The sequence below is a fragment of the Chanos chanos genome, chromosome 1 (genome assembly GCF_902362185.1).
Source record: "Chanos chanos chromosome 1, fChaCha1.1, whole genome shotgun sequence".
Classification (NCBI taxonomy): Eukaryota; Metazoa; Chordata; class Actinopteri; order Gonorynchiformes; family Chanidae; genus Chanos; species Chanos chanos.
Genome location: NC_044495.1, coordinates 4641340 through 4661683, shown reverse-complemented (window position 1 = coordinate 4661683; position 20344 = coordinate 4641340). Strand labels below are relative to the sequence as shown.

The 20344-nt window shown below is 41.5% G+C and overlaps 2 protein-coding genes across 2 annotated transcripts; both read right to left on the bottom strand.

Moving 5' to 3' along the window:
• Positions 1–10235: 10235 nt before the first annotated feature.
• prlh2r (prolactin releasing hormone 2 receptor) lies at positions 10236–11387 on the bottom strand. The gene has a single exon (XM_030785691.1). It carries the CDS (start codon positions 11385–11387, stop codon positions 10236–10238), a length of 1152 nt encoding a protein of 383 aa, XP_030641551.1.
• A 4809-nt stretch (positions 11388–16196) lies between these two features.
• On the bottom strand, positions 16197–19878 carry ccdc32 (coiled-coil domain containing 32). The gene is made up of 4 exons (XM_030782010.1): positions 19776–19878; positions 19262–19504; positions 19010–19163; positions 16197–17313 (listed from the first exon to the last, which is right to left on the bottom strand). The coding sequence occupies exons 2-4, from the start codon at positions 19488–19490 to the stop codon at positions 17130–17132; spliced, it is 567 nt and encodes a 188-aa protein (XP_030637870.1). The 5' UTR covers positions 19491–19504; positions 19776–19878; the 3' UTR covers positions 16197–17129.
• Between the last annotated feature and the right edge of the window lie 466 nt (positions 19879–20344).

Genomic DNA, 20344 nt, shown 5'->3' with positions numbered 1-20344 from the left:
ATGATGATGATGATCATGACGATGATGACGAGTGTCTAAGTATATATTTCAACTCAGCAGCATGGAAGAACAGGGCATTCTGGGAAATAATAGCTCTAGCACAGCCTGTTTGTATTATTTAAGATAGATATGTATATTATAAGAGGACAAAAATATTTAAATGGAATAAATAATATATGAGTTTGAATCAACTTGTTTCTGTTTTATTTGGGGGGGGGGGGGTGACTGTTTTTTTCAGATGAATTGTCGCTGGTACATGCCAACGCATTCACGTGAATGAGTCACGAGTATATTGACCTGTATGTTTGGGGAGAAAACACATGTGTGCTTGTGTGCATATGGAACAGTTTGCAAGAACTGGATCAGTTTCACCTTTAAGTTTCATCTTAAAGACTTGGACTGTTTTATCATTTGTTTCAAGTTATTTACACTTAGCACTTACAAATGTAAGAGTCATGTTTGTTATACTTTAAACAGGAAGACGCCACTTTAGAACCATCTCCAGGATCTCAGGGTGAGTTCAAAAAGTGTGAGAGACAGAGAGAACTCACATTTACTCTCCCAGGTGAACCTACAGCATGAACAAGATACCGGAACGCTCTCTCTGGATGCACTAGAGCAAGCTGACCACACGGTGTCATGCTGCACAAAGCCTTTGCTCTCCCTCCGTGCCTCTCCCAGCCATGGATCACATCTCGGGAGAGTCGTTTATCTTGCAAGTGCTCTGTGCTTTTTATTGTCTGTCAAAACACACTTTGCAGACCCACAAAAACAAAGAAATAAAAACAAAAAAAAAATGACAGAGCCCTAAGGTATGTTGCCCTGTCAGCAAACTCAATGCAGGTAAAACACAGAGTGTCCCAGAGGAAGGATTTTCAACCCACGTATGTATTTTTCATTATTCTCTTTTATGTAGAGTACACTGTCGAAGAGCTGAGGATATTGGTCATAAGGAAAAATAACTGATTAATCTCCTTTTATGTTGTAAATTGTTCTTCTTTCTTTCTTTCTTTCTTTGTCTTTCTTTCCCTTTTATTAATTTGTTTGTTTATTGAGGCCTGGTTGGTGTGGGCAGGATCAATGTATGGGTTTTATATTTTACTGGTTTACATTGGGTCCTTGACAATTGCAACCATCTCCATCCAGAACCTTATTCTTTCTTTCTTTCTTTCTTTCTTTCTTTCTTTCTCTACACTACTGACATCTGCCTAGAGTGCAAATGAAAACATTTTTTAAAGCCAAATTACCATTTTTCTTGGTATTTTCATACAAAGGGAGGGGGTTGGGGTGGAAAAGCAAATGCATTTCAGCTCAACCTAATAACCTCTCCGAGTGGGAGCGAACAATATAGCATTGCCAGGAGAGGTCTAGCAAGTAGCATTAGCAAGACAAATAGATATCTTAGCTATTCGTTCACCAGCGGTTATTAATGCAGTGCTTTGAGCGAAGTGGTACTGCTTTTCTATCCGCAAGTAATAACTCGCTGAAACAAACTGGTTTTTAGTGCCCTATTCATTTATCTGTGGCCTGCTCTCCAGACACTTGAAGGGTATGTTTCTTTTGACTGGCGGGAAAAAGTCAGGCCATTTGCTGCATGCGTGTGAATCATCGTAACATGATTCATCAAGCAATACTCAAAAGCAATACACAAAATACATCGACGAATATCTCATTCGCTGAGTGAGGTAGTCTCACTAAAAAAAAATATATATATATATATGTATATATATTATATACATACCCCTAAACCGTGTCGCAGTTGCACTTCCTGACTCGCGCGTTTATCTCCAACTGAAAACAACTAATACTTTCACTCTGTATATAACGGCTCATTTTTGCTCTCTTTTTGCGGATGTGAACAGTGGGGTGAATCACCATACGAATTATGAATATTAATAACGTTCTCGAACGGCGCAATCAGCTTATGGGTCTTTAAATGCCATGGAAACATTTGAAAGCTTCTCAGTGTGCATTTGTCTGATAAGAAACTGTGGATAGTAAACGTCATTTTTGTCACCTCGTTGTCTTTGATTTGATTTGTCGCTCCGTTGTTGTTAGGCGACATACCCTAATGTTCCTTTCCCCAGTATGCTTTGGCACACTAGTGGGTTTCCACGAACAGTAATCCCGTTATTGGGCTTCTGGGAATGAACATTACCTCCACCAAACTTTTAGAGTTCGTGGTCCTTACCGGGGAAAATATATACATAAACAGATATTGGCTGTAAAGGCAATACATTATTGGCCGTTTTGTTTTAATTATAGGCTACTTGTCATAATATATACTGCATGAAATATGTTATATGTTATAATATGTACAAATAATTATTATATATACATATAATAAATTACAACACAGGTGGATATACACCAATGTCCAAAAAGCAGGATTTCTTAGTGAGCCAGATAAGAAGTCAAAAGTCAAGACTGTCCCATAGGAGTACTCCTTGGCTCAGCGTTCAAATAACAGGGGGCACAGGGGAGGTCTGGCCCCTGCTAATTAAAACTTGGGACCCCCCCCCCCCCCCCCCCCTCAAAGAAAAGAGGTAAAAACAACAGTTTTGGGGAGAGAGGGTCAGAACATTTCTATATCCTATGCTATATAGCCCTTGACCCCTGATTGTCATTGTATAATTCACACTCTGCCTTAGCTGTTCTTCTGTGGGGCAGTTCTGACCGATGCCACTCTCACCACACACACACTGTGTGTAACTGGTGTAACACTGACACGCATGAAGACCTAAAACATAAAGAACAGTTTCTCAGGTAGGATTGGTAACACTGGTAACACAGATAACATGGATGGAAAACCTAAGACATTGGCTAATGGCCAGTCCCATTTTTTGCAGTCACACATCTACAAATTCTCTCAAACACATCAAGCAGCTCAAACAGAGATAGCTGGAATGAATATGTTGCACACTTCAGAACCACGCTTTAGGTTAATTTACCCAATTCAGATTTTCTTTTTTCAATTTTTACAGTAGCTAGTTTACCACAAAATAGCGTAGTGCCAGATCACAGAGCTAACTAAGGTTACACAACATGTCACTTTTCATAATTTATCATAAAAAAAAACACACACAATCGCCCACAAGAAGGAAAGTGGACAGAACTGTTACCTTGTGAGTAACTTGATCTTGTTTTTGTCCGTGTGCATTGTGATATGTACGATGCCAAGTCTGCAGACCTAAGTCAACAATCCTCCATTGACTTGTAAAAGCACTGCTGTACCATGCTCTGGATGGAGAGGTATGGAGTGAAAGCAGGGTTGATGTAGAGTTTGAGCCACTGTAAGGTCAGTGGTAGCGCTTTTCCACCAGATACATTTGACAGACGTAAATTGCTCAGCCTGGCTTCAAACCAATTTTTTTTTTTTTTTTTTTTACTGCGATGCATTGTTGTATTGTACTTCATATTGTGTAATTCTGAGTTTAAAAAAAGCCCTGAAGAAAAAAACACCAAAAGACGTATCTTACCAGGGTGAAGAAATGGAACTTTTGTGAGACCATAAAAGCTGACTGAGACCCGATGCTTTGAAAAGGCTGGACAAAAGACTTTTATTCATTCAATAGTGAGAAGAAAAGAAAAAAGAAAATCCATTTATTTTAGGACAGGGTTTAGAAGAGAAATATGAATAGGCAGTCAATTCTGAGGTGAATGCGTTTTATCATAGAAGATCAAAAATCCCTCACAAGCTTGACAAGGGTTAAAGAGAGAGAGAGAGGGAGAGAGAGAGAGAGAAATAATGATCGCTGCAAGAGGTCAAGAGGTCAAATCTGTGGACGAAATGCGCTCAGAGGGTTGTTTTATTGAACTTCCAGCTCTGGTACATTTCTGAATTTTCCACCAACACCAGCCGCTTACCTTTCATTACCTTTCGCTCTCCAGAGAAAAAAAAAAAGCCTGTCGTACTCCCTCCTGAATAATCAAAGCTCATTAGTTCACACTGATGTTAAGAAGAGGGAACAGTGAATGGGATAATCCACATTTGACTCATGGCAACATGAACTCCTGAAACATGCTGGTGCAGACGATGTATGATCAAAAACAAATAACAGAAACTACCAGTTATTATGCATACAAAGAACAAATCCCAAAATTAGATGCAAATCCCAATTAGATCAGAGTTAAATTTGCTTTTTCCTGTGATCTTACTTTACACATTTGTTAAGGATGTGTATATCCCATAAACAAATGCATTTTCGATAAATGTTCGACTGAGTTTTATCTGTGCAAAAAAATCTGTTGGCAACCTGATGAGGAGTCTAATCTATAGACTGAATTCAGCATGAAGGTGAGTTAAAATGCGTGAGTTTTTCTTATCTGTCTGCCCGTTTTTGTGAAGCTCTCAGTGTTTGGTAAGATAATCTTTTGCCGTTCGAAAGATGAGTGCCGTCTTTTTGACGTCAGAGCCGGTAGACGCCGGAGTGTGTGAGAGAAATGAAAAAGATCAAAGATTCAGCTTGATTGGCTCTCAGCTGAATGCCCCTTTTCCAAAAATATAATAATAAACTTCAACCCACCGCTGTCTGAGCCCTGTCTCTGGAATCCAGCGAAAGGTCATTCCACCTATGTGAATCAGAGATCTGTGTCTGTGTAAACACGGTCCCACTCTCCCCACCCCCCCCACCCCCTTTCCCTCCCCCACCCCCATCTGGTATTCCCGAGGGAATTAGTACAACCCTAATTGAAAGGATCTTTCTACTCCACAGTTTCTGTGGAAAAAAAAAATCTCTCTTTCTTTCCAGCTGTTTCACAATCATACCATTCTTGGAGATGCAGACTCAGTGTAATTACCTCTTTTCAGATGCTGCTGCAAAAAATAAATGAAAAAAAAAAAAAATCAGTTCTGATTAAATAAAAAAAAAAAATCATTTTTGACTGATAACACCTTCTCAAAACATGCTTCTCTAAAGTGCTACCAACTCTCTCCCTGTGACTCATTCAAATCAGAAGCTATAGATTAATGGGTAGTTCTTCATTGCTCTCTAACTATATGACTCACCAAGCTTCTCATTAAACTGACCTCCAGCTGGCGTGGTGAACAGGCCTCCGGTGTTAGTCATAGGCCCTCTCATATCTCCCTCTCTCAGAGATTAGCCCTCAGTCTAATGTGAGTGTTATGGAGCTCTCTGTGTTACACGTGCTCGCCGACCCACTGCCAAGCGGAGCTGGCCTAATTGGCATAAGCCACAGCCTCAGTTGGAAGGGCAGGGCGCAAGTGAACAAATTTGGTGCCCCCCCTCCCGCTCCCCAGCTCACCGAATGGATGGATGCATTAGGAGGGGCGTCTGAGCGCGATTCAGCGATATCGATTGAATTGTTTTCATGAAGAAATGACAGTCTTGGCAACAGTTTTGTCGGAAGGACGTTTGTCCACAGATGCAGTTGGAGTTATCGGGCTGTTGTGAGGAGTGTTACATTCTAAAAAATTATTTGTAATTAGTACAGCAGAAGCCTGCCGGCTGTCCCTGAAAACAAGACGACCATGTAATCAGCAAAAAATCAATAAAGTGAATAATCTGCTTTGGAAAGTAGAAATCACAACAAATTTGAAGCAAACAGATGAGTTGCAAAACAAACGAAACCCCCCCTGTCCTTACTTTACCTCAAGTCCAAACACCGTCTCAGATCTTAAAACGAGGATTTTTTTTTCCTGAGTATATCTCTGAGACTGAGTTCCCCTAAGGTAATATAACGATTACAAAGAAAAAGAATATCATTCTGTTTTGAAGAACCGTGTTAAGCCATTTGGTGCCATGCGGCACAAACGATCATTATATGTGAGACCAGCGTAACATGTGGTTTATCATAGTTAAGCGAACTGGAGAAGACAGGCGACCTTACGCATGAACCTGTAGCACACTCCTCTAATTGGCTCGAGTACTCTTAACCTCAGCCTGAAGGCGTTGACCTGCCAAGTGCAGGACTAACCTGAGGCCAGAATGCCTCTTTCTTTAGAGTTGGGTGGTATAGTCAAATATTAAAATAATGCTATATATTGAACGTTGGATTAAAGATTAAATCTCCATGATCGCGCACACACACACACACATATTGTGAGCGGTGAATTTGAACTCTGCATTTAACCCATCCTTACACACCACTAATGAGCACACACATGTCACATGGGGAATCCAATGTACAGGTATTTTTGCAGGGAAGAAAAAGAACAATCAATTCCAGATAAAGACAGAACGTTGAATGTGAATCCTTCTGAATGACACCCTTGAGACCGATGTCCTCGTCACAATTCAAACTGTCCACCTGTCCTTCTCTTTAACGTGATACAAATCTGAAACTAGAGACAAGACATAGTTTGACCGGTAATGAGCACACACAACCACTAGGTGCAGGAGCAGTGGGCAGTACACCTGTGCCCAGGGAGCGGTGGGGGGGTTAAATGCCTCACCCAACCCTAAACCTAGCCCTGGGAATCAAACCAGCCACCTTTAGATCATAAGCCCACTTCTCTAGCCCTTAAGCCATAGACCATTCCCTGGATGGTAGTGGTATATTGTTGATGTGTATAGATACATATATATATATATATATATATATATATATATATGTTCAACCATTGTTTATGTAAAGCTTTACATGGCGATGCACTTTTCATCCTCTTTTTTTTTTATGTAATTTACTGGCGAGCCATTTCTCCAAAATTCAACTTATTTATTTATTTATTCAATGACAACACATGTTCAGCTGCTTGTTGACCTATACTGACAATCATGACAGTAATTTTCCTTTCATTCCAATGAAAGGAAACAACCAATGGAATAAAATAACACACCATACCACTAATAATATGACGTTTGTACCATTACGCCACCTAGAGGGAGGGAGTACTAATTCCTCCTTGCACAGTTGTCAACAGACAAGAAATCCAACATTACGGAGGGTGGAGACATTACGGAGGGTGGAGCCATTACGGAGCATAGTTGCTCCCATGTCTTTATAGCTTCCATGTTAGGGTTTCAGTGACGTGCAGCTCTCAGAGGGGGCTGACTCGAATTAGCATGACAAGTAGACACTGCAGATGCAAGGTGAAGTGGCGGTGGGCACAGGAAACTGGAGATGGAGCAAGAGAGAGAGAGAGAGAGAGAGAGAGAGAGAGAGTACTTTACATGGAAACACAATGCATGCCTTTTCACTGTCCGTTCTCACTGGCTTTCCTCTCATCTTTCAGGTTGCGCTTTTTTTTTTTTTTTTTTTTTTTTTTTGCATGTTCATGATTATTGTTATTATTGAAAAGGGGAGAAGTGAAAAGCAAACAAGCACTTCTCAATTTTCCTCTTGATTAGCCCCAAATTTGGCCTGTCTTTTCACGTAGCCTTCGGCCTCGCTGGCAATATTGACAAAGAAAAAAAAGAAAAGAAAAGAAAAAAAAAAAAAGCACGCCCACTCATGTGCCTCTCTGGCAACATATTCATCACTTGATAAACTCTTGATAGTGAAGGACACCTGGGCTCTTTAGATAGAAGTTTTAATTTCCTCTATGAATATGAAAAGCCCCGCAGCATGTATGTCGCGTATTTTCTAAGTCACATGGGAAATATAATGTACAGGTATTTTTGCAGGGAAGAAAAAGAACAATCAATTCCAGATAAACACAGAATGTTGAATGTGAATCCTTCTGAATGACACCCTTGAGACTGGTGTCTCCATCACAATCCTTCTCTTTTACATGATAAAAATCTCAAATTAGAGACAAGACATAGTTTGATTAGCATTAAACTGACCTTTTCCTGATGGTCTGAAGCCGCAAACCTCTTTTTTTTTTGAAAATGACAGAGGCAAACCTTTAACCCTCAAATCTTGCTCTGTGACTTTGCTCTGTCAAATCAAGTTCGCATCAAGTAATTACCCTAAATGCTCGTAAAAAAAAAAAAAAAAGCACAGGGTTCAGAACAGACAGGTTGTCCCAGACAACCGGTCTTCTCTATGTTAGAGCATCGGTGTAACGTCAGGGTTAAGAGAAGCTGACACGATACTGAACACTCAGACCGATGCAAAACAATAATCGGTTTATAAGGACTTCTGTCCCTTCAAGCTAAACTCAAGGCCTTCACCGATTGGCTCGCTCCCTTCCCTAAGTGTTTGTCCTCTGTGTATGTTCTCAAAGTCCTCAGATAATGAGGTAAAGACCTGCTGAAGCCATGACTGGTCCTGACCATTCAGATCGCTAATGCTTTTTTTGTGTGTGTGTCTGAAGAAGGACTCCCACAGGATCGTAAGGCAAACCTGAAAACTCCAGTTTAAAATAGAGAGAGGAAAGAAAACTCAGAGATAGACAAGAGATGCCAGCTACATAAACGTTTTTTCATTCTTGAGTTTTGTTTCACAGCGTTCAGACAATAACACATTCAGCAGCCTGTGCTAAATGTTTCTTTCCAGGCCTTTTAGCTAAATGCACATAATTGAGATCCTTGAATGTCGAGGCCTTTTTAAAGTAATTCTGCAAACATCTGAAGGCACACCTGCCTGATTGCTTTGTATACCTTACATAACTCCTTACAGATTCAACACAGACTTCTGAACTGGAGCATCCCTTACAAAAAAAAAAATATATATATATATATATATATATATATGTGTGTGTGTGTGTGTGTGTGTGTGTGTGTGTATATATATATGTGTGTGTGTGTGTATATATATATATATATATATATATATATAATGTTCAAGATTCAACTTTAAGGTGCAGCATATATTTCTCTGACTTTTTTTTTTCCTTTGCCTGCTGCCAGTTATGATGTATATGAATCCAGACTGCAGTTCTAAATGCAAATTGGTGAGTTTCAATGCTAATCATATCACTGAATATACAGTACGTAATATCTCTTGATCTGCTGCCAGAAACCTCAGAGGGAAGAGTGAAGTTTCACAACGTCGTTTTCCTTCTGGGGTGAAGAGAATGGAACGCGTTTTAAGAGCCGGCACTTTAAAGCCTTCTTCAGAAATATTCACCTTGACAATGAGCAGATGGAATTCAGAGAACAGAAATTTTTATTTGTGCTATATTAATCTCAGTATGATAACGCACCCACAACACTTAAGTTGAAGAGACTGAGCTAAGAACACACAAGTCAAAAAGTACAGTAGGTATTAACAGTGCTGAAGAGATGCGATCCACAAAGAGCCAGTACAGTACATTTTCCAGGACAATAGACAGCCTAGCCAGCAACACCTCATGCTGAGACTGTTTCTCAGCTCCCGGTAACATGAAAGCTACCGCAGAAAACGCCACACAGGAGCTGCTGCAGACTTCAAAGAGTGCCGTTCATTCAGATTCTTCCAGTGAAGCTTCCAGGGTTCTAAAGCAGTGACACAGCCTCGATGGAATGTCAAAGAAAGAAAAAAAAAAAAAAAATGAAAAAAGAGAATGAACTTCATGCAGTGCAGGTGACATTAACCACCTCCAAACCGACACTGCATTTCACACGACGAGCACAGATCACAGGAAAGCTTAACGAGCAGCGTGTGGTTTCGTTTCCTTCATAGGCGGAAACAGATTTGAATTCAAATATGATGTCATCAGTATTCATCCGTTCCTTTGACAGTCCTCTTCTGTTTCAATTTTTACAGCACTTACTGATTTCAATAGGCTCGGTAACAGAGACCACAGTCCTGATCATTTATTTATATATTTAAATCAGAAAGACAAAAATTACAGTCTGGATACTATTTATAATAATTATAATTTGTTGAAGGCTGAGGATATGTGTGTGTGTGTGTGTGTGTGTGTGTGTGTGTGTGTGTGTGTGTGTGTGTGTGTGTGTGTGGTGTGTGCATGTGGTAATTTTCCATGCTTTCTATTGTGGAGGTAATGAGCAACTAGCTGAATGTAAGACCACTGAACCATAACATCATTCTGAGGTTAGCGGCTGTTCAACAAGCTGTTTACAATCATTTACAACAAATTACAATGTGATTCTTAGTCTATTAGCGGACCTCCTTTTTTTTTTTTTTTTACCACAGCCAGAGATTCAGTCTCAGTCAACACGGTTCAGTCATCGCAGAGTCTTTGTGCGCTGAAGAATAAAGCACGTCGCTTAAGCCCTCATTCTGATCAGATGAAGGTAAATCCAACCCCCTTTTTTTTTTTTTTTTGTTACCTGTGTTCATTTTGAGAGGTTCCACTTTCGCCACAGTGTATTCATTCATTTCCACTTTCCATTCATTTCCATTCATTTGGGCTCTGAGACCAACCTGGGTCCAAACAGAACTCACTGGAGCGCTGAGAGTCCGTCTTGGGGGATCTTGCTTATGGCCATGGGGATGATGTCACTCAGGGTGGTGGAGGTTTGCGGGCGGGGCAGGCGGTTGGAGGCGGTGAAGCTGCTGCGAGCCTGGTGGTTTCGTTTTCTGGGGAGCAAGTGGCGACAGAGGTAGGCCAGAAACTTCTCGTGAAGCGAGGCGTAGATAAAGGGGTTGTAGCAGGTGGAGCTCATGGCCAACAGGTGACACGAGACCTGGATCAGACTGACGTGGTTCTTGCTCAGGATGGAGAAGTCGGTGTCCAGGTCTCGGATGAGGTTCACCACCTGCAAGGGGAGCCAGGAGAAGGCGAAGCACAGGACGGAGATCAGCAGGAGGCGGAAGGTCTTCCGCCTCTTCCGGCCCCACTTCTGCCGGTTGGACGGAGTGGACGCCACAAGCCCGGGGAGAGCCCTGTGGCGCAGGTGGCAGGAGATGGCGCAGTAAGAGACGGAGACGGCGGCGAGAGGTATGAAGTAAGAGAGGAGGAGGACGAAGCAGGAGTAGACCAGCCGGCCCCGCTCCTTTCCGCTCCAGAACTCCTCGCAGATGGCCATCTGGTGGCCCGTGGCTCTCAGGTCGAGGTAAACCGTGTGCAAGGCCGTCGGAGTGGACATCGCCAAAGCGCAGAGCCATATCATGACCACCAGCGCCCCGCAGAAGTGCCGGCCGCCCCGCTGGCGGATGGGGTACGCCACCACGATGTAGCGGTCCACGGCGATGGCCGTGAGCGAGAGCACGGCGGCGAAGACAGCGGCAGCCTGCATCAGAGTGACGAAGTGACACATGAAGTGGCCGAACACCCAGCCACGCTCGTCGAACGCGTAAGACGCCGTGAGGGGGACGCAGAACACGCACATCACCAGGTCGACCAGGGCCAGATTCCCGATCAGGAAGTTGGTGGTGCTGTGGAGCTTCTTGTTCAGCCCGATGAGGAAGAGGAGGAGGATGTTCCCGGAACAGGCCACGAAAACCAGAATGGCGTAGAGGGGGATGAAGAGTGGCTTCAGCTCCAAAAGGAGGTCCAGTCCGCCGAACGAGGAGGAGGAGGCAGGAGACGAAGGTGTTGAGCCGATGAAGACAGAGCTGTAGTTCCAGGTTTCGTTCAGGAAGCACTCCATGTTAACCATTGTATTCCAGTGGACAACTGTCACCTTGGAGAGATAAATACATCATATATGAGCAACATGCACTAACTCTTGAGTTTTTTTAAGTTTCTTTAACGCTATTGAGAGTGAATCTTTGTGTATACTTTTATTTTTTGGCGTTTGATTGAACCCAACAGAAATCATATTAAGATAACGTGGTGATGCATAACAGACATGAATGCAACAGGTCCAGACAGATCAGTCTATCTCCAGACAGAATCAAATATTCCTGCAGGGTCTTCTGTGATTGCTTTAACTGATTTAAAAATTGCTCAATTGCTTGTCTGCGATTAAATCACACTTAGAAGAAGGAAATTGGTCAAAATCTCTGACTATAAGTGCAGAAAAAAAGGGATTAACAATCTTTAATAAGAAGATGAATAGAGCCTTATAATCTCTTTCATCTTGAGAGGTGGATCAGATGAATTGGCGGATTACTTTTAAATATGTAAATCTCTTGAACATCGTCTGAATCCTTTTAACCTCACTGAGATCACGATTCACTGGTGTGTGAAATGGATTGAAGGAGCAGGCGTTGGGGGGGTTGGGGGGGGGGGGGTGTAAAATGTTGGAATGGGATCATTCTGAGTACACAGAGGGAAAAAAAAGAAGAAAAGAACTCAAAATGCAAAAAGTTGTATAATGTTAACAAAGTTATTTTTGATCACAAAATAGAGTCTCAGGGTTGTTGTTTTTTTTGGAGCTATGTTAATGTTTTCAGGTTTACGCTGTAGACAGGTTGATAGTTGTCGTGAAAGAGTCTGCTGCTCTGCCGACTGAAAGGGAAGAAAAAGACCAGTGTGGTCTGCAGGCCATTTTCCAGTACAAATTACTCACAGTCAGGTTTGAAAATGCACCGACAAGAAAACAGTGGGCTCTTGAATGGCCCTGAATGAAGAAAAACCTGTTAATGTCTTCATTTGCCTGACTCATTTTTAGCCCCATGTTTTTTTGTGGTTTTTTTTTTTCCTTTAACGACTCCTCGGTGGAGCCCACTGATGTTTATATAAACCGAGGGAGGAAAATTACACCAAAAATTATCATGTTTGCGGCAAAAAAGAACAATGGTTATGTCGTATCCTATGCCAAAAAAAGGTGTTTATCACATTCGTGGGTCAGATCTACCACGTTGTCAGATCCATGTTTAATCACTCATACTTGACTATGTGTCTGCTTGAACCCAGTTTACCTCCCCTTGCAATCCTAACAATACAAAGAGCTCCATTCTGAGCTCATAATACGTCTAATGTATTCATACGCATACAGTATTATGCTAATAAAAATAAACCTCACCATTCACCAGATACAGACAGCAGCTAACACTGTGGTAGAGGGTACTTAGAACAATCCAAAAAAATATAATATTGCTGGACCAAAGCATGCTCATCTCATTCAATGAAAAAAAAGGAGTGGGGGGGGGGGGGGGTGTAACCCAGCCTCAGATTAAGTGGCTATTGATATTCAGGGTTTGTGAGGGTAGAATAGGTCAGATTACAGTGCACATGTATATTTAATCATGAAGGAGTTCGTTTAAAATCACGGTGGTGAATTAACATGGTCCTTCCGGATGGATCAATGCAGTTCCAGTTCTGCTCAATCTGGGAATGATGCCGGAGAGATCCCGTAGACCACTGCCTGATTAAAGACTTCAAACACCAATCTCTACCCCCTTACTTCAAAAAATGAAACGCTCCTTGATGACTAGTAGAGTGTATATGTACCCTGCTGTAAAATAAAGTGTGTGAGTGTGGGGGGGGGGGGGGGGGGGGGGGTGTAAAACATTGGGGGTAATAAGCAATGTGTTTTATGTGAAAAAGCCATGGGAAATTTCTGTATGAAAGAAACCTCCACAGAGTCACATCTGCAGAGCTGTAGAACGTCGCAGCATTCTTGAGTCACCACCACACCACATCTATAGTTAGACCTCATCTATAAACCAAGGAACTATTGGCAAGGATATGGATACTGATCTTCCCAGACTATGGAATTTGTTTCTTTATCACAAACACACGGTTTGAAGACGGCAGTCTGTAACCGTAGGCTAAAAGATATTGAAAGTCTAGAGAGATTCTGGTCTCAAGAGAGAATTGGAGAGAGAAATTTCTCTAGAGACAAATGGTCTACGATTCCTCCCAATGTGATCACGAACTTCAGGACAATATTACAGAGAGAAGGAGCGGCGCCTTTTTTTCGTCTCTTTATGAAATACCGAAACAAGTTACGCCAGCCAATGTTAGGTTTTTATACATTTAACATGGCTATAAATAAGGGAAGTGTATAAGCTTGGTTGATTCCTTTCATTTAAAATATAAAAAATGTATCTGAGTAAATCGATGGTTTGATCGCATATGGAGGTTATCTTTATCAAGATCTAGCTTTATCGAGAGGTTGCTTGCCTTTATCAAGGATGACAGTGTTTTCGCAACGACAATATTTTCCATCTTGACACCCTGCTGTGCTACCTGTGGTAGCTGGCACAGGCAGTCAGGCTGTGAACAGGCAGAGTAACGAGAGATGAGATCTGAGTGAAGTGTTCGTTCATTCCGGCTGCTCGAGCACACGTTTAAGGCAATTTTTAGACTAAACTCCCGCAGGGAAAGGGGTTACTTTGGCCAGTTTTTTAAAACACCACATAGTATTTTTCCCCGTGCGCTGAACAGGTAAAGCTTTGTCTACGCAAACAAATGGCAATGTTGACAGGAAACATTGCTGTCCGTTTCATTTCTATAGTTACATAGCCAGTTTACCGACGTCTTTAAAGTTTGTTTTCATAATGAACTTGTTAGTCAGTACTATGGACTCCAAAGACCAAATTATGCATCTGTAAGCTACAATGGATATGTTAATATTAATGAAAATATAACTTGTGATAAATTGTTTATCAGTATATTGATTATCCCTAATCACTAAACATTGGTGGACATGTAGGTACATGTAATCCATGGGCAACAGGACACGCCCAAGCATAATTCCACAAGAGACCTATTAACAAACACGTAAAAGAGGTTCAGTATTTATGTATTTGTGATAAAGTGTGCCTTTTAGTTTTTTTTTTCTCTTCTTACTATGCTAAAGATTAAAGTGCATTGTGCTTAAACTGGTTTCACATTTTAACAGACCAGTAACAGTCACGGTTTTGATGGCTGTCTATGTCTTCCCACTTTTAAAATATGTATTTAATATGCACCCTGTCCCAAAACGACTACTATTTGCCCATAACCGGATAAGTCATGAGGAACAAGACAATAAGAACTGCACAAGGAAAAAAAAAAATAACGTTCTCGAATTCACTTTTAATAGGCTACACTATAACAAGCAAGTTAAAACAGTTATTGCATTTAATTACCTGTGTCATGTAGATTAAATTACATTCTCCGCGATGTACCTGCAGCGCACCCACAGAAAGACGATCTAACGGTGCACTATAGATGAAGATTGGAGGTGTAAGAATTATCCTGTAAAAAGTTCAAGGAATATTCATAAACATATTCTTTCTTTTAGTTGTCCATTGTCGATGTCTGTTCTTCACGAGACCAAGTTAGAGGGGTCAGTAAGTCTGAACAACAAAAAAAAGATGCTTTCTTTTGAATGTAGACGAGCTCTCTGAAGCGGAAAGACGGGGGAAATACTTAAAAGAGATGTCAGACCCCGTGTGCGCTCATCACGCCGGATGACAACTCCAATCAAAGCTCTTCTTAGCAGGGACCAGAAGAAGATGCTTCAGACTCACCTCTACGTCAGTGCGCGTGGCGACGACGAAGGCTGACAGTCTTACTTTGAATGTAGCGTAGTGCACCAGTGTAACTTGAGTGAGGCAAGTACCGGGCTTACGAGAACTACTGTAGTTACCGGGCTCACGCATCCACGCACGTTTTCCGCGCACTGTTGTATGACAACTATCACGCACAGAATGACAATAAACACATGGACGTAATTCAATGTACACGATTTCCCGACGGTTACAGTACTGCAGCCTATGCAAGAACTCTAGCTGGTGATTCATGACCGATTAGTGAAAAACGGAGAAACAATTTGTTATCTTATCTCAGTAAATCATGAATTAAAAACAGTAATGCGGTGAGTTGCATTAAACTACTTTTACCGCACAAAATAAAACTTATAATAGTATTTCAGTTGAAATCATTCCTGTAGATTTCGTGCACTGGTGGCTCTTGCATTCATACTTTAATTTGTGAGTGATAAACCCTCCCGAACCCTTTCTGTCGCTTTACCAAAGATAGCGGCATGGCCACGGAACGGAAATAAGCACTTTGACTTTAAAAGTGCACTACTACGCGACTTTCAGCTGAGCGGACCTGCTGCTCTGCTGTAAGAAAACTAGGGGGTGGGGTACAGTGACTGCAGTCACTTAAATGGCCAATGTAAAGAGCTACGGATTTGAGCCACGAGAACCAACGGGTGGACTCAAATGCCACCAAATGGTAAAGTGAACAGAACATATGAGATGTTTAGCCTATGTAAGATTTGCTCACTGCATTAGTCACATAACCATAAAACATCGAATATGTAAGACCGTACATTTTGCATAGAATACAATCACTCATTAACAAATACTGTTCACTGTACTGTACACCAATTAGTGTTAATCAGGTTGGCTAATGCCCAGCACATTATTCAACAATGCTGCCCTCTACTGGTGACCAAGTTCACTGGTATTCAACACACAAGTGATCACGAGAATAACGATTTCGTATTCTGGTCGGTATCATTTAATCCAGTCTCTTGTACACATTTAATACATAATAACAAATTATTGCCATAAAAATAAGTGAATGCAGTGAATGCAGCTCACAGATGTTCTTTTCGTCACCATTTATCAATGGCTGGATCTCAAAATAAAGTCAACATGACAGTAACTACTGGTAATTTGAACAGTAAACTGGGACTACTTCAAAATTGGGCTTTTAAAAAATGATTTTTAACAACTCCCCCAGATTTATGAGAGAAATAAGATAATAAAATATGGAAGAAAACAGTAATGTCACTTTGTCAGCTTTTAGAGCAGTCTAAAACTAAAATCGATCTTGTAAGTCAGGCAGCCAGTCGTTGGTTCTAAACGTCACCACAGTTCGGAGGTTTGTTCTGGAATGTTACTATACAAATTCATGATATTTGCGTTCTGATTTTTTCAATGACAGGCTCTTCGGCCTGAAACATTAACCGTATGCATATTTATTTATATACATCATTAGCATTTTCTACAAATTAATCATGGCCTTTCGCAGATGAACAGTACAATCAAAACAAACACACAAAAATAGTGATCTAATCTTCACAGGGAGATATGAAGCACAGATATGACATAAGCACAGAACATTAAGCCCTCTGTGTCGGTTTCATCATTTTGAAACTTACTGCTCAGATAGGAGACATACGAAGATTTTTCAGGGGAGAAAAACAGGCTACCACATCTACTAGCCTGCCCTACAACGAATACTGAGGGAATACCAACTCTTTTCCCCATGGTCGATTAAACAGCAGACACTGCACTAGACAAGTTAAGCCTGAACAAAGCAGATTCAATTAGCCCGAAGCCTTGACGGTTACTTGAAAAGAGGAGTCCGGTGTGTTGGTTCAGGGCTGGACCAATACTGCACTGTCAAAGTGGATGGTTAAGGACAGAAAACGGAGAGATACTCGTGTATGATACGCTGCAGAGCGATCAGTCTCTGTGGGAACAAGGTGTCTCTGACACTATTTCTCTGGCCCGTGGCTCTCGTCCGCTTCCTGGTTCTCCCCCTCTCCCCCGGTCCCGCTGGACGGCCGCTCCGCGGCGGGCCTGTCCTGGTTCTGTGAGGGGAGGAGGAGGTGCTCCAGCTCCTCCGCGCTGATGGCCACTCGTTCAGGAGCGATCCAACGCCTCAGGTGCTCCAGAGCGCTGCACAACCAAGAACAGCGGGATTACTGTGTCATTTTTTTATACTAATGCTTTAATCCTCTTACAAATATTATACATAGATAACGCCGTGTAGACACATCGCAGATCTTTGGTGTATTCCAAATGCTTCCCAAATTATATCCCTGGGACCCATACAACAGCAAATTTTGTCCAACTTTTACAATATAATAAAGCATTTGAAGATTAGAAGTCATGTTATGTCAGGCATGACAGATCTGGAAAGGATGAGCAATGTGCAGTCAGGTAGGACAAAAATGCTGGCTTTCGAGGAAACGCTGTGTTAGAAAACCCATGAGACCGAATGCAGTCTATGCAGGAGTATTCAGCACGACCACTGAACATGAAACGACATCGCCGTCTGCATTCAAACTTAAAATGCAGACTGATTTCTACCTGAGAAACAGCAGTAGCAACTGCACCAGCGTTAAATGAACTCTGAGGGTCTTTATATTGTCCCACACTGGTCCAGACAAAGACAATAAAAAAAAAAAAAAAAAAAAAAAGTGAACACTAAATCACAACGGTACACTTTGATATCTCACGCATGAGAGCAACTGACCGGAAGATGATCATTTCTGTTCAAAAACAGATGATTGTGAACACGGCTAAGTCAACATCTGTAAAATCAGCACAGCATGAGAGTGAAGACTGCCCTTGGATAAAGTCAGATTTATACACTTTATCATATTTGACTGTACGTTTTCCTAAACATGCCTAAAGAAGGCCTGTTCATGGCAGGAATAAAATAAGGACATCTTAGATCATCTCCGTACATTTTTCCATAAAATCACTACACACATAAGCACCTTAGGTGAGTGTTAAACATTCAGGATTAAGAATCTGAAACTCAAACCATTTGTATTATGTTTCCCCTTCTCCTTTTATCAGTTTTGACGTGACGTTGAGTGAGTACAGACTAGAATGTCCTGGCTCTCACCTGAGCACTGTTACTACTACCAACGCATGCACAGCAGCTGATCAGCAAGTTATTCCAACTTTACAGTGTTTACGGAGGGCATCATTTCGCCGTACATGTGAGACCAGAAATAGTTACATTTCACCTGTAAGCTATGATTTATCACAATTGCAAAATATTACAATGTTGCAAAATGTCTCAGATGTTGGATCAAAAACGAAATGCGAGTCTTTGGAATACCCATAATAGCCAATGCTCCTCTAAGACTGATGTATCTAGGAGCTTCTCCTGTTGAGCCGTGCTGAACATAGCTGCCTTAGTTTGACTTTTAAAGTTTTAAGAGAGTTAATAAGGTTATATTGTTAGTGCAGTTTGCTGAGTATGTTTATCATATCGTAGCTTCATAAAAATGCCTATTGGCCAGAATCGCACTGAACTTTCAACCTGTGCCCAGCTTCACCTGGTGGGATTTAGGCCATTTTTGCCACAAGAAACATCAGTAGAACATCTGTGCTTGAGGGACAGGGCTTAGTAGGTCTATTTCACACCACTGTATTATTATGTTTGAAAAATGACAGTTATTCACAAGAGGGTAAAAACTGTATTACTACTACAGTTATTTACAAGAAGGCAAAAACTGTAAATAGGCACTGTAAAGCGAATTTCTCTGACAGTGGAAGAGAAATGAACCACTGCAGATTTGCAGATGCTACGGTGAGTGTTCCATTACTAACAGAAGTGGTCAAACACCATTTTTACCTCTGGTCAACTTCCCCTCCCTGGAACAACTCAGACGTCTGAGCGTCGTGAAGCATCCTATCCCAGCATTCTTTTTTGGCCTGGGAGAGAGAACGAAGCATCTCCCTGGAAGTTACCTCTTTTGATTGTCCTTTTATTCTCCTCAAGCGATTTTCTGCAAGTGATGATTTAGATTAGAAAATGATGTCCACACAAGAACGTAAACGAGTAGATCAGTAAAAGAAACGCTACAGTATGTGTAATCCAACTTACCCAAACTAGCAATGTAAACTTCTGAGTCTTCCATTGGTTCCCACGGGTTGAAAGAAGATGTCACGGGGGTTCCGTTTGTTTGGGTGCTCTGCGGTGAAGGGGGCTGGAAGGAGTCTGTGAATTGATCGTCATTCTGGTCTCCTGCTTGAGGCTCAGGGAGACTCGAGCAGATTTCCGTCCAGAGGTCCCCGCTGGACCGGGCTTCGCGCTTTTCGAAGTCGTCAATCATGCTTCTGTTGTGACCTGAACAAAAATTCAAACCATTACGACCGGTTCTTCCAAAGTGATTATAGTAGAAAATATCTATCTGATCGCGTCAGGCCATATTACTCTAAAAGCTAACGCTATACACCTAACAAAGGTCAGTTCTATACCGCAGGAAAACAAGAGCCGATCGCCCGCATTACAAGCAATACACTGCTAATGACAAGGTAGAAGTCTAACCAAAACCAACATGACTTAGATACCGTGTGTAAATGACATTAACACAAGACATAAGTGACAGCGAACCTACATGTAACAAGTAGACAACTAATGGACCAATCTATTCCCGGCCTCCGTAAATAGTTTATCTAAAGAGCTTATATGTTGACATTTGCTAGCTGCCTTGGTTATCCTTAGGAGCAAATAAGTGGGCTAGCTTTGACTGCTTCGATGTTAGGAATAAGTGACGCAAAACGTGCGACAGTTCCGTATGAGACGTCATTTCGGAAAGCGACGAAACAACAGCAGCATCACAGTGGAGCATGGAAGAAGTTAAAGCTAAAGATGTTTTGTTGTTCATTGCTTTTTTTGTCGACAGCACATGATATTCACGTTGATATTTGACAAGAGAGACGCGTATGTTAAAGAAGGCACTGAATACGCCCAAAAGGATAGCGCTAGAAGAGGGAAAGACTTTTACGTAAAATAGTAGAGATTGGTGCTACAAGGAGAGAGGTGTAAGATTCTTAACAACAACAAACTAATGTGAACCACACAAATACTCATAACAGACTATGCATTTGTACTGTAAAGTAATTTTATAAAATACATTATATCTGTGGTTTTGATCCTTCAGCAATCTGCGCGTCGCATTCCACC